Source organism: Ctenocephalides felis, unplaced genomic scaffold, assembly GCF_003426905.1.
Source record: "Ctenocephalides felis isolate EL2017-DRISC unplaced genomic scaffold, ASM342690v1 CF-g0.4_SCAFFOLD_01604, whole genome shotgun sequence".
Lineage (NCBI taxonomy): Eukaryota > Metazoa > Arthropoda > Insecta > Siphonaptera > Pulicidae > Ctenocephalides > Ctenocephalides felis.
In genome coordinates, this window is record NW_020537758.1 from 37275189 (window position 1) to 37301440 (window position 26252).

The 26252-nt window shown below is 29.6% G+C and overlaps 1 protein-coding gene across 1 annotated transcript in view; it reads right to left on the reverse strand.

The window, feature by feature from the left end:
- Positions 1-25869, reverse strand: part of LOC113372910 (carbonic anhydrase-related protein 10-like) — a gene marked incomplete at its 5' end in the record, with an annotated part of 55096 nt that extends 29227 nt beyond the window's left edge. The window contains 4 exons of the mRNA XM_026613246.1: positions 3758-3853; positions 20433-20648; positions 22025-22182; positions 25860-25869. Of these exons, the coding sequence (XP_026469031.1) occupies positions 3758-3853; positions 20433-20648; positions 22025-22182; positions 25860-25869 (480 nt within the window). The remainder of the gene's footprint in view (positions 1-3757; positions 3854-20432; positions 20649-22024; positions 22183-25859) is intronic.
- Positions 25870-26252: the final 383 nt, after the last annotated feature.

The following is a 26252-nucleotide window of genomic DNA, read 5'->3' on the forward strand; positions in this document are numbered from 1 at the left end:
ATTTGTATTACATTACTTAAACTATAAGCTATAATTAAAATTTATATAAAGTTGAATTTGTATTTAAAAAAAATATATGAAGCTCTAAATTGTAAAAAATCAAGGTAGATTTTTTTGTTTTGAGTTAAAGGTGAATTAAATTGTTTAATAAATTTGCGATACCCTATTAAATTGAAACCTTGTTCTGACACAAAAATATGTATGGATGTTTGATGATATCGTGCGCGTGATGAAATAACAAATCTCTAAAATTTTATATTATTTAATTTAAATTAATTGACTTACTATTGATTATAAAATTATCCAACATATATACATTGCACACGCACACATTCTCACATTTAATTGAGTATATTTTATAGTAAAAAAAAAAAACATAGGCGTTGGCCGGTATCTTCAGTATCAATATTCATCTTAGGTTATTCGGCCACTTGTACATATATGATAGTGTGTTTCCTGTTTCGGCTCTGAAGAAGCTGCTGTACCCCAATCATGGCGGCACATAAACTTTAGTTTAACCTTTTAGTAAATTAATCTTAGAGCAATAATTACTGAATTTATGGTAATTTTATTAATTTATTAAAAACTCGGTTATGTCAAACAAACAAAACATTATTAACGAAAATAATAAAGCTATAAGCACCTTTTTGGCAAATTCATTTCCACCAGATGCTAGAGCCTTGGAAAACTTTCATCGCTCATCCTTAAATATAGAAGTCGGTCAATTACATAGTTTAATCGATCCATAATTCAAACACTCGAAATAATTAAAATTTCAATTAACTTCAATGTAAAATAAGTTGCCTATATTCCCTCGACTAAAAATATTCAGCGCTTTTTTAATCATGCCCATAAATCTATCATTTTTCCATATGTCAGTGACAATGATAGATCTTTTAATTTCGCAAAAATGTTCGTTTCAATATCCGGAATATGCGCACACCGCACCACCCATACAAATCATTGCTTTTTTATATTTTTTTGCATATAAGTTTTAATTCGGAACGAGAGATATCGCCGTGGAAAACATAAAGTATACGAAACGGTAACTGAATGGAACGATATATCATATGTCGCCATATCTTTGGAAAAATATCGATTTCGCGTAAATTTAATCACATGAACTAAAACCGAGTGCGAACTGGAAAAGGTATAAAAATTCACGACTTTGTCATGCTTTATAGCTTTGCGAGCTCTAGGAATAACTTTGACTAGATATGACTGAGTCAATCATGACACAAAGTAAAATTTGAATAGAATCCAAAAACAATTCTCTCATTTAATAATATTAAAAATTAGTATTACATAGGAACACATTGATACAATTCATATAAGGAAACAAAAACCACTCAATTATGGTATATTCACCTTTGAACCCTTACATGGTCGATTCCATAGATATTCCACCGGTACAGATATCACATACATTCGACAACTGATTTACGGCACTATTCGATGAAAATGGAAAAACCTTTATGGCCACACCGCGAAAAAAATAGAAAAACAAGAAAAAATGACATACAAGCCAGGTCAACTACGAACAATCATTCGACTTTATATGGTTCTCTATATTTTCCTTCTCCAAGATACAAAAAAATGTATATAGCAGTTATGAATTCAATTACGAAAGATGATGACATATCGATTGATTGATATTTTGATTTTTTTAATTTTTAAAGGCTAATTTAGATAGAAACTATTATTTAAAATATAACAACATAATAAACATACATGAGGGACACAGATTTTCGTTGAATATTAAAATGGCAAAAACTGTAGAAATAATAGATATGGATTTATATATAAAAAGTTTATTATTACCTTATTAAAAGCGTAAAAAATAGTTCGAATTAAAATAAATAAAATCTGATTTTATATTTTTTTATAAATAATCGTAAATATAATTTTGATATTAAGTTCTCTATGATTTTAATTTAGAGTCAATGATATGATAATAAAAAATAAATAGATATACGTTTTGCTAAAACAATATTAAATTCTAATATTATGAAGAAATTAAGTATAAAAAGTTAGAGCCAAATTATTATATTGATATTTAAATTATGAAAAAGACTATGAAGATTATATAATTTGTCAGGTATTAAATTAATAATTTTCTAAATTAATTTTAATTGATAGGATAATATCAATTTAAACACAAATATATACAGGGTAACCCAGACTCAACGTCAAGCCGAAACGAGTTATAGTAATAATAATAATCATAAAAAAGTTAATTTATATAGTTTAAAAATTTTGAGCTTTTAGTACAACCTAGAGTTTGGTGAAAATGTAACTATTTTTCGATCATTATTAATTAATTTGAATGATTTTCTTTCATTTCAACTTCAGGATAATGTCAATTTAAACACAAATATATACAAGGTAACTCAGAACTCAACGTCAAACCAAAAACGAGGTAATAGTATTAATCATAACTGCCATAAAAAATGATCTTAAATAGTTTGAAAATTATGAGCTTTTAAGTACAACCTAGAGCCTACGTGAAAATGAACTATTTTTTGATCATTATGGTTAATTTTTATGAATTTTGTTTATTTAAGCTTTGAATCCGTAGCCGTAAATACCATTTCTAAGACCATAGTGAAAATATTGATGCAATTGCTCCAAGTTTTCAAGAATTGAGACATTCTGTTGAACTATTTTTTTTATTTTCAAAAATGATCAACTTTTATAGGCCATATATAAAAAAATGCACTAAAGTGTGTGGTCAGCTTTATCAAATGTAAGATAGTAAAATATAAGCTTTTCGCTCACATTCGGTAAAAATTTTTAATTTAATATCGCCAATCAAGGGTTCTGGACATATGTATATATATAATATATATATATATATATATATATTAGGTTGTCAAATATCTCCCTTCCGCTTTTTTGCTCTCGGTTTATAATACAAAAAGGCGGAAGGGAGATATTTGACAACCTTTGACCAAATGGGTAGTACTGCCCTAAGGCAGGTCTGTGAGTTGAGTTAAACTCAAAGTCGATTCAGGGAAGAAGTAGTTTAGAGATTTTCCCATTTTCATTTCACACCGCAGTGCCAAGATGGGCTAATTTTCAATTGGAAACATATTTTGATCTATATTTTCAACTGAAAATGGAGAGCGGAGATTCAAACGCGCGCCCTTGTCCATACAAAGTCAGCGCGTTAACGACCTTCGCCACGACAACCCGTATATATAAATATGATTGTGTATGTACGTTATACACTATATAATACACATGCACATTTACGTTCAAATACAAAGTCAATAAAAATGAATGAATAAGTGATATTATTAATTATAAAAAAAATAACTTAAAAAAGTTCAAAACATGTTACCTTCAATGTCAAACTATCAATCTATGTATAGTTGTCTATTGGAGCTGTTAACTTCTAATTTTATCATAATTCAAAATTAATTTAAATTCACATAAATACTAATTTGGAAAGTTTAAATTAAATTTTATTTCTTAAGGAATTTGTTGATTCTTATTAAATTATTTACAAATATTTAGCTCGTACAGGTACACACACAGACACACACAAAACATACCACACAACCATATATATATAATAATATATATATTATATAATATTATGTATATTTTAATATACATCTATCATATTCCCAACGCATTCAGAATTCATACCCTCATCTACATTCAGCGTCCATCCTCGTCAATTCCTATTCCTATTCCAATTCGAAATATTGGCTAGATGTATTTGAGGTAAGTAACTATAACTTAATCTTACCTGTAAGAGTAACGAGACGCCGACGATGCCCTGAGCTCGGGATAAAGCTTCTGTGAAATTCGTGTACAGCTGAGAATTGTAGCCGTATATCTGGATCTGTGAAATTGAACGCAACCCGATAAGCGTTTCTGAATTGCGACGTAATGCGGATCATTGCCGATGGGATTATCAAAACAACGTGCAAACGCATATGGGCGCGATCGGGATTAGATCACGACGCGAGACCATAGACAGACGTAGGTACGTCGGTTCGAATCAATTACGAATCCACCGAGGCAATTATATGACAATAATGGCATTGTGAAATATTAATATGGTTTAAATAAAAATATGACATATCAAAATTACTGTGATATGGTTTACTTCAGAGGTCCCAGAGTCGATACCCACTTCGAGCAGCCTGTTGTTAGGCAGCAGTGACAACCATTTTCACTTGGAAATATAGACAGCAATATGTTTCCAAGTGAAAATAGCACTCACCCGGCATTGCTGCACCAATAAAATGTCAGCCCTATTAGATTAATTCTAATAACAAAAATCATCAAATATGGATGGATTAACCATTGGGTTACCATCTAAAAAAATACGAAGGAAGGAGAAGTTTCAGCCCAACAGCTCATAGGACGTAAGGTTCTGATTGCTGTTCAAAAATAATAATAAAAAAAACTTAACAAATACGTTTCTGAAAAATTGATAACGATAAATTGAAACTTATGAATTATAATGTGCTAAAACCTCAAAATCAATTCAAATTAAGCCTGACAAATTACCATGATAGGCATGGTATAAACAGTTGGAATTTTTATTATATATGCAGCAAATTACAAAAATACTAATTACTATAGGGTACCGATTCTTCTGTCGCATAACAGAAAAATGTTATGGCAAGGCCATGTTACGAAGAACTTTTCATATTAAATATTGACAAAAGCCATGTGGTTGGTTATAGTATTAATTTAACTATCATAAAAAAATTTCTAAGGTTGTCAGATAGAAATCCTAACCTAGAAACCGCACAAATGTCAAAAAACGATCTTAGATAACAGAGTGTTTCTGAGACTGCTTTATAACTTACAACTCGCTTATCACATGCGAGTGTGACGTTGCAGTCTATGTATAAAACGCCTGATACATGACATTTTGACAATTTAATATGATTTAATTACATAATGTATGGAAGTTGGAACGTAATATGGCCTTGCCATAACATTTTTCTGTTATGCGGCAGAATCAGTCCCTGAATTTGGGCAATATCGGCTCCTTTAAAAAAGTATTTTTAAAAAAAAACTAGATTGAAAAACTGACAATTAGAGCTTTAGACACAAATTTTAGTACACTAAAGTCCTAACAATATTATTTACTTATTAAAAATATTCAGTTTATTGTGCTACTTCCGATTTGTTTCAATTCACTGCAAATTTTTTAATGATATTGTATTCTTACTAGAATTAGGTCTAATATTTAGAACCAAAACCAGAGAACTTACAACAAGATATAAATTCAGAACAATCAATAAAATTTAAAACAATATCAAAAATTTGGAACAATTTCTAAAATTTAGAACAAAGTGCAAAATTTAGCATAAAATCTCAAATTTAGATAATATCTATAATTCAGAACAATATCTAAAATTTACAACTATTTCTCAAATTTGGAACATTATATAAAATTTAGAACGATATATTATATTTAGAACAATATCTAAAAGTCACGATGATATTTAAAATTTAGAACAATATTTAAAATTTAAAAAATGGATTTAAAATTGGCATCTAAAATTAAGAACAATCTCTAAAATTCAGAACAAGCTCTAAAATATAAAACAATATTTAAAATTTAGAACAATATCTAAAATTTAAAACAAGATTTAAAATTTAGAACAATATATAAATATTAGAATATTATCTAAAACTTAGGATGATATCTAAAATTTAAAACAATCTCTAAAGTTTAGAACAAACCCTAAAATTTAGAACAACATATAAAATTTAAATAAATCTGAATGATGAAATTTACAGTATTTATAATAATTATTTAATTACAAATTACAATTAAAACTGTTATTAATTATTAATTAATTTTATTCCTGGAATGTTTAATTATAGTAGGGAATGTTCCAGCAGTTTTTTTAAGACACAATGTCATGCACCGCTATTTTAAAATTGTAAGATCTATACAAGTGTACAGTATTTTGTTAAGAATTTCGAAAATTATCGAAACGCATAATTCAATTCCACCGCTCCTTCTTCTCGCTTGAAACTTTCTCAGCTCGATCGACGTTTCTTGGCAGGATAATAATAATGTAATTTATTGCAGCGTTGTGTTACTCAGCAAAATAATTAGGGCGATCTGTTTTGCGAACAATTATCTATCTCAATTCAAGCGTTTCTAATGAAAGCACGACAATGACTTGAATGCACCTCATGTATTTTCCTTGGCGAACGGCTGTGCGACGAAGAGTCATAAACCGGCAGTAAAGGAGACGGTGTCCACTGCACTTTTATGATTTTGGAATTACTTTAGTTCATCTCTTGGAGATGGACAAGTAAACCTGAGTTATCACACTGATACCCATATTATTAGGAATTCCAAATTACCTTCTATTCTATTTCTTCACGCGAAGGATGGACAATAGGACACTCAAGCTTTTATACTGTTGGTGATATTGTCGAGATTTTTGACTGATGTTACTTTCAGGTTAGTTGAACGATGAACGTATCATATCTAATGCATATCATATATCATTACATCACAATGATTGTAAATGAATATTCCTGTACTCTATTTCCTGAATACTCACAATACAAGCCAAATATACACTAAATTTAAATCAGTAATAGGTTGAAACGTAGTCTCTAAACATTTGCTGTACCGAATGATACTTGCTCATCAAATTTCAACTATCTCAAGGGAATCTTCGAAGGAATATTGCAACTTTAGATGTTTCGATTAGTCTTTCACCCTGCACCGTTTCTGAAGATTAATTTGCACGTCAGGATCTCTACGGGTTTTACTTAACTTACAAGACTTGACCAGGAGATAGTTCACCATATTTGGTATCAATTATTTCAATTGCATTGCAAATAGACTTCTCAGCGATCTTAATTCATGAAGTCGTAGACGAATGCTTAATTTAGTATTCTTTGAATTATTGAAAAATTGAAAAGTATAAGTAACCAATGAAATGGGTAACAATTTAATAAGTATTTGATCACCAAAATCTAAAAACCTGGCGACCACTGAAAAGAATTATGAAAAAAAAACCTATGTGGAATAGAAAATTTAGTGCTTTTAGTAATATGTGATATTACTATGTGTAAAACTCCGTAAACTTGCTACTGTTGTAATTTTTTGTTTGAATTATTTTCTATTTCTATTCAATAATTATTAACAATAGCTATGATTTCATACTGCTTCTAATATTATTTTCTGGTTTCTCAGCTAAAGATATATATTTGGCTGTGTAAAAATAAAAATATTTATATTTGAATGAGTCAATACAATTAATATCCTAAATAGGACTATATGATTCAAGTTTTGGAGTTATCAAGTAGAAAAATAAAAATTATTGGATATTGGATTATCGATAAAGAATTGATTTATTTTCATGGATTTTAATCTATATTTTGTTTTATAAATGCCAATTTTGTGAACTGAGTAGCATTAACAAATCATTGATCATTTTTTGTAAAATTAGTAAATAATTTATAAAATTCAGAATTATAACTATAAAAAGTACAGTTATTTTCAAATCCTTAACATTATTAATTCTTAATAATAATATTAATAATAATAATGATTAATAAATTCTATTAAGATGCCAGTTTTGTCGTGGCTATTTATTAGTAGTCAACTATAGCCGGCACAGATCAATCTAATCCCTGACTGTAATTGTATCTTAAAAAAATAATAAAAAAAAATGTATTTCTAACCGAAAATAATTTCTGTCGGGTACTGTGATGTGAAAGACAAATGAAATATATATATAATATTTGTCACACTAAAGGGCCGATTGTGCCGTAATGATAATGATATGGCAAGACTATGTTTTGTAGCAGTTTTCATATAAAGTGGTACTAAAAACTATTATAATCCAATGTTGGTTGCTGTGTAGTCAAGCGTTTTAGATAGAAAAAATAACCTAGAAAACGCACAAAAGTCAAAAAAATAATATTATAACTGGATTTTTGAGATATTTTTTGATAACATTTGGGTAAAGTTGCATTTTATGTGTGAACCGCCTAATCGCAGCAAATACATAGAATTCTTATAATTTTTAGTAGCATCTTGTATGAAAACTGGAACATACATAACCTCGCCATAACATTGGTTAATTTTATGATCGGCTATAAATATCTGATTTTTTAATTATCTTATTTACGAATGCGTCTTTGAGCAGATCATTCCACCATCATTATTAATTCGAGCCCAACAATATGAATAAGGCACCCCCTGGCGCCTGTGTTATGGTTGTGCCTCCTGATGCGCACTTTAATATAACGGGCAATTAATTACCTGCTCTCATTCGCGTATATTACAAAGAAGTAATCACTTTGAGTAATATGTGTAATCTTACGGGCGCCGCGCCTTTGATCTAAACATACGGAAAAGAAAGAGAAGCCCAGACAAAGGGTTCGGGAGGCGCCTGAAGTTGAAGAATATATATGCCGAAATTACTCATACAATGTCTCGCAGCCTTCATTTGAACTTTGTTAATTGCAAAGATAGTTTCAACTTTGATAAATAGCTGCCTTCATATCGCGAGCGTTTGCAAACTCGAAAAGGACAACGTATTGTAATATTTTCCGACGGGGGATTGCTTCAGTTATTAAAATTTACATTACTCATTTTTTATGTATATATTCAGGGCCGGATTTGAAAATTTGGCGCCCTAAGGCACTGACAAAAATGCCGCCCCATCCTTGAATTTTTACTTTTATCATTTTCTAAAATTAAAGTAACTATTTGATTACAGAAAATTTATTACGCATTACATACTATAAATAGTGATGCTTGGCATCGTGAGTTAAGACAAATTGCTAGAACTTTCTGTACCAAATTTTTTTTTTAAAGCAATCGCCCTGCTTTACCTGGGTAGAGACAAAATAAAGAAGCGATAAATAATGTTACAGAACCCAAAGAAATTTAAACAAAATTTATACTTATTATTAAAATATCTGATAATTTGATGTGCATATGTCTAATGATCATTTTTGACCGCCAAATGTTTCTCTTTCAAATTTTTTTATTGAATCACCGACACTGCTGAACCTGCTTCTTACAAATTTGAGCAGTTCTTCATTTTGTCTATACAAGTAAATTATTTTTGAATAATATTGGACGTTCCATTTCTCAAAAACTGAATTATTATTTTTGGCATTTTGGCCAATCTAATGATCACTTTTGACCGCTAAATGTTTTTTTCAATTGATTTTATTGGATCACCGAAACCGCTAGACTTGCCTCCCACATATTTAATCAGTTCTCCATTTTGTCTATACATGTAAATTTTTTTAATGATATTGGACGTCCCGTTTCTCAAAAACTCAATAATTTTTTTGGCATTTTGGCCCGTATTTTCGAAACAGTTGGGCCTGTCTTAGCCAATAACTAATCAGCACGTCTCGCTATCAATAGGAATCGAATCATTCAAATAAAATTTAATTTTGATAAATTTAATAAATAAAAGTTAATAATTTTTAAAAAATCTCGAAATATAAATATAAAAAAGGTTTTTTAAATTCAATTTTTATCATTTTTTAAAAACAATTAAAGTTTTTTATAAAATGTAATTTTCAGTACGGAAAGTTTCAGTAACTTGCCGTAAGGCATAATACCATGCGTCACTAATTTAATTTCTTTGGCGCTATAAGTTTGGAAGTGTACAAATTCGTCATCTTAAGAGGGCTCGAGATCTGAAAAACATATTTTTCTTAAATTTTCGACTCATTTACGAATCTTTATATTAGCCAAATTGCCAAATTTTGCATTGCCCTTCTATAATGTTTTGTTAATTAAATTTCTTGAAATAAAAATTGTTACTAAAAAAATGAGTTCATTATATGGAATAGAATTTTTTTCTCACTATCCAAATTTTGCCGCGCTGGGCAGTAGCCCCGACTGCTCCTACTGTAAATCCAGCACTGTATATATATATATATATATATATATATATATATATATATATATACGAGGTGTGTTCAAAAAGTACCCGGAATTTTTAAATTTCGCGGGTCTGGAGTGTCTGATTGTCAAAATTTTTTTTTTATTGAGTTGGTATACATGCCCCTAAAGTATGATGAAATTTTCAGCTATATTCACTGTTTACTTTGTCTGTGGTAGTCGCTAAGGTTCGACGTGTTTTTCTGAGCTCGGCGATTTTTACAATGGAAGAATTGAAAAGTCAAAGAATTTGTATTAAATTTTGCGTAAAAAATGAAATAAAGTGTAACAAAGTGTGTGAAATGTTACAAAAAGCCTATGGTGAGTCTGCTATGAAAAAAACAAGTGTTTACGAGTGGTATAAGCGTTTCCAAGATGGCCGCGAAGACGTTGAAGATGACGAACGCTCCGGTCGACCCAGCACGTCAACAAACGATGAAAATGTGAAAGAAGTGGAAAAAATGGTTATGAATGATCGCCGAATCACAATTAGAGAAGTTGCTGATGAAGTTGGCATATCAATTGGCTCATGTCATAACATTTTTTCAAATGTTTTGGGCATGAAACGAGTGGCAGCAAAATTCATTCCAAAACTGCTAAATTTTGACCAAAAAAGCAATCGCATGAACATCGCTCAAGAGCTGTTAAATGACGTCAACAACGATCCAAGTTTGCTTGAAAGGGTCATAACTGGTGATGAAACATGGGTGTACGGTTATGATGTCGAAACCAAAGCCCAATCGTCCCAATGGAAGAGCCCAGGTGAGCCAAGACCGAAAAAAGCACGTCAAGTTCGATCGAATGTCAAGGTTTTGCTTACTGTTTTCTTTGATTATAACGGCATAGTGCATCAAGAGTTCTTATCACAAGGTCGTACGGTTAATAAGGAGTATTACCTTGAAGTGATGCGACGTTTGCGTGAAGCAATCCGAAAAAAAAGCTCCGATTTATGGAAAAAACAATTCATGGCTGTTGCACCACGATAACGCACCTGCTCACTCGTCGTTGCTTGTTCGTAATTTTTTGGCCAAAAACAATACCGTAGTCATGCCCCAACCTCCATATTCACCAGATATGGCTCCGTGTGACTTTTTCCTATTCCCAAAGTTGAAGAGACCCATGAAAGGACGGCGGTTTTCCTCGATTGAAGAAATAAAGGCCGAATCGCTGAGAGTGCTCAAGGACATATCAAAAAGTGAATATCAAGGGTGCTTCGAAAATTGGAAAAAACGCTGGCATAAGTGTATTATATCTGGGGGGACTACTTTGAAGGGGACCACATTAATGTAGACGAATACATAAATATTTTTTTGAAAAAACAAAAATTCCGGGTACTTTTTGAACAGACCTCGTACATATATATCGTACTTATGAGTGCAAAATTTACATTTTTTAATTTGACAAATGTTTCGATTATTCTATATCTATTTCCTCTATCAATGCTCCTATCAGCGCCCTATTATTCGAATAAAACTCCAAGCGCCCGGTGTACTATTTATTATTCAAAATTTCAGAAGTTTTAACAAATTTGCGGATGAGAATCCAGTGCAATCCCCGAAAGTATTATTCCAACAGCGGAACATTGCGGAAATGGAAGTGGAATATACTTTGTTTGTTTCTATTTTATTTTTTATGTTTTTTCATTTGAATCTACCCCTTTTTGCGCTTTACGCAAATCCTACTACTATAAATCGCCGCAAACGCATAGGTACTGCGATATATAATGCACAACGACCGTATATTACAAGAATTAATATTCGGGATATACTTTTAGACCTGTCGTAGGAAGATATGTTTTATGGCTGCAATGGTGTATACAAACACAAAATAGATGAGAGCTGGTAATAAGTTTCTTCATAGGAAAGTAAATTTACAAATTTGTAAAAGAATCCAGCTCGTACCTGGAATGTGGTACTAGCTCCTAAACCAAATGAGGCATATTTTCGGGCTAACATCATTCCATCTAAATATGAACATTTTTTTTACCTAAACAGATAGTCTAAGTCAGATATATGAGAGCTGGTGATAAGTTTCTTCATTTAATAGAAAAGAAATTTACAAATTGGTAACAGAATCCAGCTTGTACCTGGAATGTGACACAAGCTCCAAAACCAGATGGTGCAGAATTGCGGGTTAACATCACTCCATTCTAATATGAACATTAATTTCACCTAAACAGATAGTCCAAGAATTTTGTTTTTATAAAAAACAATACAAGAAATTAACTATCTATCAAGAGATTCTGTTTAACAATAAAATATTTGAAATAATTATTAATATTAATACAATGATAATTTAGTGACTACTACCAAAATCAACAGAGTTTTTTGTTTATATTCCATTGCTCAAAAAGTAATTAAATATTGAAAAATTCCGTGATAACATTGAATAATATCAGAGTTCAATTAAGTAATTTTGTCTTATAAAACATTTGATGTTCAACTTGTATTAATTGTTCTAATTGATAATAATATATAAACGACAAAATACCTTTATGAGCATTGTCTAAGATATTTTAAAAACGGCTTGATCAAAATACAATAAATTAATTAATTAACAATCAAAATCTAACGATCAAAAAATAAATTAATTAACGCTAAAATATAATTCAGTTTATTGAAATTATAAATTCATCTCCAAAATCTGTTATAAAACACGTTCATTCTCAGTTCGGACACGCGTTGTAAATTGCTTAATTAAAAATTTAATTATCGACATCCAAAAGATTATTGATATTACTGGTGTTCTCTGCGTCCTTGGTAAGAAAATCATATTTTCTTCTATTTTTTTGGATATACAATTTTACTGATCAAATTTTTGACTTAGTGCTCAAGTGCTCTGCACCTGGACAGTTACTTCCATGTATTTTTCTTCTCACAATGATCATATACATTCTTCTTCCTCTAGTTCCTGCCTGTGCTTTTATTTTACCTTGAATGTTGTGGCGCATAAAATATTTGACTTAATATTGGTTGAATTTAAAATTAGTAATTCTAATGAATAATATATATATTTTTAAGTATTTTTAGAGGAACGTTATATAACGAATAATTATATTTGTAACTTTTGATAAAAATTATATTTTAGTTTCGATTCGTTCAACATCTTTCTCGCATCTTGCCTAAAACTATGAAGTGTTAATACGCTCCAGAATTTTTACTTTCAAAAACTAAAAAAGTTTAGTCACATTTTAGTTGATTACATTTTATTAAATAAACTGCAGCAATTTCAAAAAATTTATTTTTGTATTGAGTAACTTCTAAAAAATACACATTTTTGTAACGGATGAATAGATTTAAAAAATGCAACTATTATTTGATGTACATTAGCGTTTTCAATTATTCATATAAGTTCATAAGTAAACTTAAAATGTTTGTTAAAACAAATATAATTATTCAATAGATAATCACATATAAAATCTTTTCTATGATTCACAGATTACAGTAGGTTATTTTTACACAGTAAGTAAGTTTTATTCAACAAATTGATATTCAATAAGCATTCAATAGGTTTATATATTTATATAACAAATAAAATAAAAAAATATTCTGAAAAAAAACGAACAAATTGTACTTTCTATTAACTTGATAGTTGATCCTTAAACATGCACATAAACATATCGGTATATTAGGAGTAAATTTATATTTATACTGTAATATAAACTCATCCTTTGACTAAAAGTTTAGACTACACATGTTCAATTGCAGAAATTTGAAATCAAGAAGGATAATAATCAAATTCTCAATTTTTTTCCGATTTGAATTTACATTCCTCCGTCTTATATTTCCTAGGCAAATGTTTCTATACATTTTCGCGTAGAGAGTAAGGCTACAAAGCGTGCATGGTATAAGGAAAATATTATATTAGATTTATGTTGCAGTTTGTGTTTCTTTCAAGTGATGTATAATACAAGATAAACCCGCCTCAAAAGAAATATCTAAGCTACGTAAGACCACAGGTAAATATTTTCGCATAGTTTGGTGTTGTTTCGCAATATGAGCGCGAACTACCTATACGACGGCGATAAATTTATTTAGAAACACAAGAAGGGTTTAAAGTTGTACTTTATCTTGAATATATAACGCAAAAATTGTCATTGCAAATCGTGAAACAGATTTTACTATTGCATACTATTTGTACGTTTAGAGAAATACATATAACGTATATGTAGTGATATTTAATATACAATATAAGGTAGAAAGCTCCACCATCATTATGTCAAAAACAAGCTAAGTATAGAATTTTTGAATCATACTATTTGAAAGTAAATGGCAAAAAATGGGTAACCAGCCATCACCTTAATTCTTACGACGCCGATTTCAGGAAAAAGCATTTTTTTCGTTGGTAAAATTTTTATTGAGCTTTTGTCTTTAGTTCATAATACATGAATATAATTTTAAGGAACACGTTATTTAATTGCTTTCTGAAATGTATTATTATTTCTAAGTTAGATTCAACACTTTTTATATAATCTCTAGAAAATCTTACTTTTGGGTGGGGTAAAAAGGACCAAATAAATCCTCATATTGGCAAAGGTGTAATCAGTAAGAAGTAGTGAATAAAATGTGAATGGAGTTAAAAAGAAGCAGCTTCACAAGTGATAAATTATTAGTTATTGGACCTCTGCTGATAAATATTTCTTTCTAAATACAAGAGTAAGTTAACATACAATGAAATCTTTGTGAAAAATGTTCCCATTAAATATGTATTTCAAATTGGTTAAATTGTAGCTATTATATAGCAAAATCCCTTTAAAATTAAAAAAAAATAACGTTGGATCTTTTGCCTCCTGGTTGTTCTTTCCTACTACTCTTCTCTTTGGGCAGACAAAGACAGACGTCGTATTTCAGAAAAATAGTTAAAAAAAAAAAAATAAAAAAAACAAAATTCTTTATAATTATGAGTCAACTGAGTATTTTACTGATTAGTTCGATAGTTCTTTGTTTGATACATGCCATGTAGTTCATTTAGTTTAGACTGTAAAATTACTAGAAGTGGAATTGGTCTTTTGTGCCCGCCCTATCATATATTTTTATGAGATTATGATGAATTAAAAATAATTGATTAAAATTAAAACACATTTTGGTTACGTATCGATAAATATAACTTGTAATCGATAAATCTAGATTAAAATTTAGAAAACTTAATTTTCCTTATTACCTCACCTCTTATTTATAAACAGTATCTTACGCCTTCCAGTTTTTCATAATCACCACACATTCGATAACGTCAATTTAAATCTAATTCATTTCTAGTTCATCAAAACTATACATTCCCAAAGGCTTATCGATTCTAATTCAATGCATACAGATCCGAATTGTATCCATTAGTTCAACATATTATAGCAAAGACAAAGTAAATTTGCATCCTCAAATGCTATTCTGTTGTCCGTGCCCGGGGGCTATATATTGGAATTGGAACGGAAATTTGACAATCGTTTGTTGCTTCGGCGGATATAATCTTTGAACGTTTCGATTGCTTTTCGATACATCGTATTATGTAATAACATTGAGCTTGGGAAATGGATTATTAGACTTTGTGCCCAATAGAACCCATATAACAACTGTATCTTTGAAATTTTCACAAATAATTTCCTTAAATTTTTTTTAAAATAATAGTAGGGAAGACTGAGTACGATTGTGCCAGAGTACAGTAGTGACAGTCAATATACCAGCAAAACTACACTGATTTTGCAATAGGATCCAAGAAAAAAGATGAAGTATGTTTTTTCGAACAAGTTTTTTTATTACTTCCAGTCACCGCCCTACATTAACCTGAGCTATAGCCCTCATTCTTTTTTAAGAGTCAAAAGTAAGTACTAAAGATAATAAAGGAGTCAAAATGAAGTGATCAAGGTGATCAAGCTGAGTTCCATCCACTTTCAAATATTGTTGTTAAACAATCTTAACTTTTTTTGAGATGTTGTTGATATGAACCTTTAAACCCCGCACTACCCTATTATATATATATATATATATATATATATATATATAATAGTTTATTATATTCTTCTCCCAAGTTCGAAACCATGTAAATCGCTCACAAATACAAATGCAAAATTTACCATATGCTAAAAAAGTTAAGAACTGATTCTAGACATTTTGTGTTATTGGAAAAAGTAAACTTATCAAGTAAAAAAAAGTGCGCCTTCGGAGCGCCGCAAAGAAAACTAATATATACTACACAGTTTTCAGTACGTGCGTGCGTTCTTTTGCTGTTTGGAACAACTAGTGCCGTCGAAAATTCAAATTTTAGGCGATATAAAAAAATTCATTTATATAAGTTTTAAATTGAATCTAAGAATCTTTATTAACTTCCCGTAGGGTGAATTATAGTAATCACAAAAAATAGAAAATGAAAATTTTAATATATCTTCTGAGCTTTTAGGCATACCTTACAAAAAAGGATGTATGTGTGTGTGTGCGGATACATATTTTTGTCGACAATTTTGTGACCACAAAAATATCGGATCAACCGATTTGAATACTTCAAACAGCACTCGATTCGTACTGATGGGCAGACGTACTGATTCCAACCATTTCGAAGTAAAGGGGCAAACAGACCTAAAAATGGTAGTTCAGTTTTTGAGAGTTGTCGGAATTGAATGATTTAAAAAACATTTTACTTGCATTCATAGAATGAAAAAAAAAATTTATTAATTTTTTGTGAAAGCAATTCCTGCAGTTTTGGCCCAACAAATCCAAATTTTGAATATTAAAATAAAGAACCTCAAAAAGAGAGTAAGATAATTCTCGCGTTTGTATTTTCGAAATTTAAAGATTAACGCAAAAGGATTTGAGTTTGTATTTAAAAAGTCTAAAAATGGATTAAAGGTAATTATTCTTATGTTTGTTTCTTCAAAATTTAAATATTGGAAGTACAATAATGCTATTCGACTGTCAAAAATGATCACTAGAAATATGCACAATAAATTATAAGATATTTTATTGAGATTAGAAATTTTGATAATAAGTACATATTTGTTTATATTTTTAACTTCCCTTTGGGGTGAGTTATTGTAATCGTCCAAAAATCGAAATTGAAAATCTTCACGTTTTAAAGGTTTCTGAACATTTTGGCGTACCTTAGAAAAAATGTATGTAGGTACACATGTGTGTGTGTGCGTATGTATGGATATAATTTTTCGTCCACGTTTTTGGGAGCACGGATAAATTGATTTGAAATATTTAAAAAGCAAAATATCCCTATTGATAGGGAGACGTGGTGATTAGTTTTTGGCAAAGACAGGTTTTTTTTTTTCATTAAAAAAAAATGAATATCGAGAATAATTCGGATTTTATTTTTTATTCCAGGGCTCGCTCGTAGGTAAGTGGCTAGAACGACTAGACCTGGATCAGGGGTCCCGAGTTCGATACCCACTTCGAGCAGCCTGTTGTCAGGCAGCAGTGACAACGATTTTCAATTGGAAATATAGATAGCAATATGTTTCCAAGTGAAAATAGCCCTAATGCGGCATTACTGCACTAATAAAAAGTCATCACTATTACAACAATTGTAATAATAAAAGTTCAGTACATAGAGATGAGACAACTGTTTGGGTTGCCATCTATAATAAAAACAAACGTAGTTTGTAAGAGATTCATCACAACAGCTCATAGAACCCATAAGTTCTGATCGCTGTTCAAATAAATTTAAAAAAAAAATATTCCAGCTAAAATTCTAAAGCTCACTTACATACTTGAAATATCACTTATGATAATATTTTTGCAACATTTAATATTCTTCAAATATTTTATAACTGTACGGGAAGTTCTAGAAATTTGCTTTAAGGCACGATGCCATACATCAGTAGTTTTATATTTTTATATACCTATTTTGATTTCACTATCGAATGACTTATTATTGTGAGTGAATAATACTATAGATTTTGATATGTATCCCTAATTTACAAGTTTTCGCCATTGAAATCAATCGAACTCAGGTATAGGTCACAGTTACAACAGCATCTATTTTTTCCACCACTAGTTCCTCGACTTTTATATGAAGAAAGTTTCAAAAGCTTCAGCAGTTCTGTAATGCAGTGACATCGTGCGCCATCAGGGGAATGAAATAAATAGAGAAACTGGCGCAGGGGACGGCGCACGGCCAACAAAAGGCGACCGCGATAAATGAGGAAAAATGTCTCGGAGCGTGCATTCTACCACAAAGAGTTTCATACTTACACCGGCCGGATTATTATGGAAACGGTCGAATGCTTTGCCTGAAAGGCTACAAATATCAAATTTATTTCGAAATCGAACGAAGTCAGCTGGTGGAAAGAGTGGAAATGGAGGAAGTAGACTTTCTATAACTCGCGACATAATTATTGAACTTTAAACCATACATGTAAGTAGAATAGGAATCAGTACTTGAGAGTCCTATGAGTTGTTGTGATGATACTTCTTAATTTCGAAGTTTTTTAGAATGCAACTCAACGCTAAGAATTTTGCAAGAAAACAGTATTTCTATAATTACAAAATCATCATTTAGGGCGAAATCATAAAGTTTCGGAAAAAAATTCTGTCTAGTTATTTATTAAAATTGCAAAAGAAAGAAAAGTCATTTTCTTAAGCAAATTACCTAGGAAGATCGTCTGATGATTCTGACACAATGTAAGTATGGACAGTATGTCTATAATGATATGTACTATATTTGTGTAAACTCATTTAGGTATAAAGATAGACGCAACAAACGCACAATTTGAAATTCGGCTTGTGGAACAAAGTTAAAGTCTAAATTTCAAATATGACTGTGTGTGGATCAGAGATGTAAATTCTATGATGGACCGATAAAAACTACCCTCCAAAATTTCGAACTTATATTGCAAAAAAGTGCCTTCTATGCGATGAAAAATGAAGGATTTAAAGCAGTACAATATATTAACAAATTCCGGTAGCAAAAGTATAGATGAACCAGTTTGAGAACTAAATAGTGGTCTATGAAAAATTGAAGAAGAGTAAATTGTGGTGCTTTCACACAGTAAACCAACTTTCAGCAAAGAAAAACTTGTAAGAAATAATTTACAGGACTTTTCCTATCATATTTTCAGCTGATAATCGACAAAATATTTGATTTGTTTTCGAAGTCATCGGTTATTTTTAAAGATATCCTGCAATTTCTGAGATACGCCAATGAAAACTTGTTTTTTTATTACTTTTACTTCAAATGTGTATGTATTTTTGTTCACGAACTTCCGAAATAATTATATACTATTATTATTAACTTCCCGCAGGGTAAGTTATTGTAATCGGCCAAAAATTGAAATTGAAAATTTTTACATTTCTTTACGTTTTGAAGGATTCTAAACGTTTTGGCATACCTCAAAACAATGGATGTGTGTGTATGTATGTATGGATACAATTTTTCGGTCACCTTTTCGGGCGTACGGATCAACCGATTTGAATGGTTTAAAAAACATTCGATTTTTATTGATAGGGAGATGTGCTGATTAGTTTTTTGCAAAGGCAAGTCCACCTGTTTTGGAGAAATGGAGCAATGAGTGCAGAAAATAGAAATCGAGTTTTTAAGAGATCGGAACATCCGTTTTTAATGATCCTAAAAACATTCAATTTGTAATGACGGGAAAAAGTGGTGATTAGTTTTTAGCAAAAGCAGGTCTTGCGGATTCGGAAATGCAAAAAATGTGTAAGAATATGTTTTACTTTATTTCAAAGAAGAAACATGACGGTTTTCTAAATTTTCATTAAATGTTAAATTTTTGCAACAATTTCCAATTTTTGGTATTATGATATGTATATTTTTTGTTATAGGAATATATATTTTTGGCAATACATAAAACTATGAAGATGATTGCTGAATTTTTTGCAATTAAGAAATCAAATAATTTTTAAATCTTATTAATATGTTAGGTGAATATGAATCATATACTAGTGAAATAGATAGAACAGAATTCAATTACATTAAATAACATATAAATTTTTATAACTAATAAAATAAACTGAAAACCAATTTATAATAAAAAAGATTTACGATCAAAACTATTTTATAGTAAATATATTTTCAGTATAAATATCCGAATAAAATTAGATATAAAATATATTTGATTATGAAATACTTTTTAAAATACGAATCAAATAACATCGTTAATTTTAGTGCACTCTAAACTTTTTACTAGCTGTAAATATTTATTATCTTTTACGTTGTATATCTTTATTGCAGTTTGAGATAAGTTTCTAGTGAAACGTTTTTATCTATCGATTTGGAAACTGAACTTTTATTAAATATTGAGTTTGCACTAAATTATATATTAATCAAAATATCTATTTTAATATTTAATGAAATAATAGGAAAATTCATTATTATCAAAATTTACCAATGTGACCCCTGTCTTCACGCTCTCTCAAAACCAATTATGAATAAGTATATAATTTTGTATTGCAAAATATCTAATAAAATTGTTTAATTTGCGATTTTGTCATATAATTGCCATTAAAATTCTTAGTATAAAGCAGTATCTAAAACTATTTCTAAAATTTATGCAATTATTACTCACTTCTGCTGGAAACGAATAACCTCCTACACTATGTTCAGAGCCGAATTGGTCGTGGAGCCCGTAATGAATATGAATTTCCTGAAACCGATATCTGTAAGATAAGGGCCCTCCTGTTAAGTTTACATGAGGGGCCCCTCCACCAATTCCTCCAGGATTGGACTCGTTGTCCGCACTGAATATCACAGAATGGCCAGTGTTTAATATACTTCCACTTATCTGAAAGGAAAAATAAATAAATTAAGATAAAGAAATAGAGAGATAATAATGATTAAGATAAAGAATAGAGATAATTAAGATTAAGAAATTAAGAGCGTGGCCTATAATCAATTTTCATAATTAATTAAATTAATTTTTGTATACCTATAACATTTTAGAATGTCCATAGGCTACGAACTCCATGATTGTGCAAAGATTTATCAAGATTTTCAAAAATTCTACAATTAATTACGAAAAAAGCTAATTTAATTAATCAAAAGCAAATATTATAATAAATAATATATGTTGATGATTGTATCTCTAATAACAAATAATAAAAAACGCATTTTGCTAACAATGATGGTAACAAAACTAGACGCGTAGAGCTTTTGCCAATAGCATTTACTAATCGTATACATAAAATTGCTACTGACAAATTATTTTCAAGCTTATAATTACAATGTATATAACTTCTTCGTCGATCGATAAGACAAATAATCAAATTGAGCCAGAAAACATTACACTATTTCTTCTTTACTGAAGCAATATACGGGATATTTGCACTTCTCAGACGTCCCCAAGAGTATATATCCATTGGTGCATATTGGAAGCAATTTATAATTCATGCAGCCGAAGAGGACGCTGTAAAACAAAATGGGTATCGGAAATATTTCATGTCCTCTTCACATTTATGACCTCAGATGAATGGAGGAAACGTTTTATAAATCGAAATATTTTGATCAAAATGATGGCAATATCGAAGATAGAAAAAAGACAGAAGACATATTGTAGAATGCATTGCATTTGACTAGGTGTCGCTAATGAAAGTATACAAAAGAGAAAAAATTAAGTGATATTCATTAATTTTTTCATATTGTTTAAGGGTATTTTGATTGATTTTGATCCTTAGTTTTTTAGTCACTAGAATTTTTAGCAGTAATTATTTATACTATGATATAAATCAAAATACCTCATCAAATGTAAAAGAATCATTATTATTTTTTTTTATAAACATGAACTACTATAAATGAACATCTACAGAAAATATGCATCAAATCATAATCAAAAATATATTTAAACTTTCTAAAATTACTTTACGTTAGCATTGAGTCAAATCATTAATAAGAAAATTGTATAAAAATATGTTTCACGAATACAAAATGTGTAATTTAAATTTATTCTTCAATAGAAGTATCTTTCAAAAATGATTTATGTTAACGATTAGTATTAACAAATATTAAAATTGTATGAGTGATAATCATTTGAGTGTATAATAATTACAATTTTCTAACAAATTGGCCTATCAATTGCAAATATTACAAATTGCAAATTCGAATAAATTGTAATGTTGTTTAATAAGAAATATATAATTATTAAAAATTAATTGTTCAACTTACTCTATGTTTATCAATGTGCAAGGGCCTCAGATTTGGGTCAAATAAAAGTTTGTCAGGCTCCAGATTCACAGGTGATTGCCTTCGACCTTTGTTACATAGTGACCATTCAGGATTTATTAGACCCCAAAATGCAGGACCTGAAAAGAAATTATGAGAAACTCAATTCATTGCAGTAGATATATATATATATATATATATATATATATATATATATATATATATATCGATCAAATGAAAAACGTGTTATGTTGGCAAACCGATTCGTTGTCGGAGACCTCAGTTTCAGGTATATAATTGCTTCAGTTATTTTATACTAATTTTTTTAAATAGTTTTAGGTATATCCTGAAAGTAAAATTGGTGAAAACAATGTTGATTTTTTTAACAATTTGATTGATTCTATAAAAAAAATTCGTTGGACATTATGTCTCTTGCTTCGTACTACATTTTGAGAACATTCACATAAAAAATGTAGAAATAATCTCATTAAATATGTTCCTAAGCTTGTAATTTTTATGTTATGTATCCATATGTATATTCATGACTACCTTATAAAAATATTTGATGTTTAATGAAATTTGCAAAATCTGTTGAAATTACACCTGAATCAAACAAGATTCTTACATATCTTTCTTGACTTTGCAAGACCATCTAATAATCTTGTAATACACGAGGAAAAACAAATAATATGGGGTATTGATGTTTAATACTCAATAGTTTGGAATATATTTCAAAACTTCAAAAAGTGAAAATATTTGAATGCATGTGTTAAAAATCAAAATTGTGAAAGTAATACCTACTATATTTTTTTTAAAAAATTCGATAATATCAAAAAACTCTTTAATAATTCATTTGTTTCAAGACATCAAGATAACAATGTGCAATTTCCCTTAAAGACGTTGCCATACATCAATTTGGTATATATATGCTATCCTATCCTATATTCTTCCATATTTTTCTTCTTCGATTTGTTTCAATTTGACTTCTTCATTTTCTCTCTTTAATTCTTGCTCTTCCATTTCAAATTTCTAATTCTACTTAACTTCTATCTTCCTTCTTCCTTGCCTTTTTTTCGTTTCACTCTTAATACGATTCATCTATTCGAATTCTGTAATTTCTATTTTTTACTCCCAATTATTTATTCAAATTCTACTTCAAAAAATCTAATTTTATTTAATTTTCAAATAATTACAAATATTTTTTCATAAATTCTAAGTCAATGACAGGATTCGATCCCGAGATCCCTTTCGCCTCGAATGATACTCGTATAAAGTACTTTTAATCATAATACAGATATTTTGTTTAAAACCCCAAAACATTTATAAATATTATGATAGTGATATATACCATTAGACTATATATAAAAATCGGACTCCAGTTTTGCGACTCATTGCCTCGATCAGCTATGGTGTTTCTCAGAATACCATTTTAGGAACCTTTGGATGTGAAATATAGATATAATCCCTTATGATGAGATAGTTATAGCGACAAAACATAAACGGTAGTAGGATTTAGTGTGTCAACACGCTCAAAACGCTTATATGCGAATGAACAGGGAATACGCTGCGCTTTGTTAGACAGTAACAACGTGTAGACAACTTTATGCTCGGTGAATAACTGCCTTTGAATTAGTATGTCATAGGAATGTTTGACGCAAAACCCGAAACTTGTACTCTTAAACCCTGGGACTCATGAGACCTCCAGATGTAATTTACATTTTTGTACATTTTTCTACCTATTGCTGCTGATGTGATGATCTGCTGCACACATTTCAACGCGCAATCTCTTATTACACCGGTAAATTCTTCCACTTGCATAAGATAATATATCTATCCGTATAATATTTCCTTTCTGTCTTATTTGAATAGTATAAAAATATATTAGGGGTTATGAATATTTCAAGAGCTTATGACTACTTTAACTTTAAGTGGGTTTTAGAATAACCAAGTAAGAGGTACGGTTGTGCCAGGGTACTAACTGGGTACGGTTGTGCCAGGGTACATTAGACACAGTCGTCGTAACAGCTAAACTATACTGATTTTGAGTCCAAAGGGAGAAAAATGAAGTATGTTTGTCCTAACAAGTTTCCAATATTGCACTCAGTCAGCGCTCTACAATAACATGATTTGTTTCGTTATATATTGTTATATTAATTAATTAATTAATTGATTGATTTATTTATTAGACGCCAACCGGTTATATACAGTTAGTCATATAGTAATGTAATATAACATAATAAAGTAATCTTATATGTTATTTATACAAACACATACGATACATACACCCACACATGCACCTGTATATAGACTCAGACACACTAGTAACGTTAAAAGATTCTAATTAGTGTTCTTTTTAAAAATTTTAATAAACGTATTATGTGAGAAATTAAAAAAGTTTCGAGCACTGTTTGTTGACCACCATTGCTACTCTATTCATGAGTTTAATATATAGTTTTTTGTGGTTTTTGAAGTTTGCGCAATACGGTTTGATATTAGTCCTTGTCTCGGGCTCATCAAATTAATTTTTTCTAGTATTTCAGAGGAATCAATTAAGCTATTTACTATCTCATGAAAAAATATAAGATCAGTAATTAGCTGTTGCTTGCTTATATTATATTCATAAACTTTATTTAAATATTTATGTTGTATTGTGTTAAAAATTCTGTCAATACAAGTCCTCATAAACCATTTTGATTGGTTGGCGTGGAGGTGTGGTCGGTTGTGCCACTCGCCTTTTTCTTGTATGATTTGATTTTATGACTAATCCATTGTATTAGATTACAGTTTTCTAGTAGTTCCACATAGAAGAATGTTCAAGTCACCATTATTTTAATTCTATACTTTATTTACAACTGTCCAGTTAAGGACATTTAATAAATTTGGGGAATTTACAATTGCAAGCCATAAAGGGACATTGTATACTAAATGGACATGTTGGAAAAAGTTACCATTTGACTTACTTTTCTCCAAGCCATCTGTAATTTAACAAAATTTATATTTTTATTTAAATTTTGATTAAAAAAAGAAGCACAACCGTACCTAGTCTACCCTACATTCTCAACAGTATTTCCAATATCCCATCTTAGAATTGTTTGTTACACCACCAAAGCTTAAACCTCTCATGACTTCAAGTTTCGAATCATAAACCTTAAACTTTTTTCTGGTTTCAACTGAACTTTAAAATGGTTGCGGATCGACCGAACGATAAAAAACTGCGCAAATGGAAGTAGTTTTGCAAAACGTTCCATTTGCAATTTATCTTCGGTTGGAAAATGTGCGAAATCCATAGTATTATATTGGAGATTGTTATATTAAGCTGAAGATATATATATATATATATATATATATATATATTTACACATTTTTGCTGCTGAATTAATTATACTTGAAGTTCAAAATCTAAGTATGAGAAAGTATCAAGCAAAAAATTATGAAATTTTGGCTAAGTTATACATACCATACTTGGATAATACACAAGCAACAATAGTATAATTGACAAATATAAAACAGAGTCAGTTAAAAAACTAAAAATTAATTAAATTTAAATATTTTTTATAAAACTATAGTATGTATTCAGTCATTCAGTCAAAATTCTGATGGAGGATTTATTTGGTGTAAATACTTTTGAAATAATTTTACTTTGAATTTTTATAGTATCTTAGAATCTACACCTTTTAAATTTCGATCAAATGTTTTTTTTCAAAACATATGATTTGCTTTTACCTGCTGCATATTGATATTAATTTTGTTAAATACCTAAAGTTTTTATTCTACTGAAGATTTAAAAGTTGTCCAATTCAGGCCAAATCTTGTATATTATATTTTTGCAGTTTATAACAAAATTCTTGATAGTTTCACTTAAAAATTATTTGCAAAACTTTATACATTTTTCTGTGAACTAAAATCTCGAAAAGTTCCTAGTTGTACAAGTTCTTTCCCACGAATGGTTTTTGTGCAATTTGAGAAGTATTAAAACTTATTTTAATATAATATTAATATTTTATAGTAGGCATATGTGATCTTTAGTCCAAAATATATTATTATAATGGTCCAAAAATATAAATGCATTACTCAGAAGTACTTGAATTTTAATTAAAATTATTTTGTGAATAAATAGTGGCATAACAACATTAGGTTTACTAAAATATATTTCTAATAAAAAACAATTTAATTTATGAACAATATATTGGCGATGGTTTTAACTTATTATTTTTAAATTGAATAAAATGTC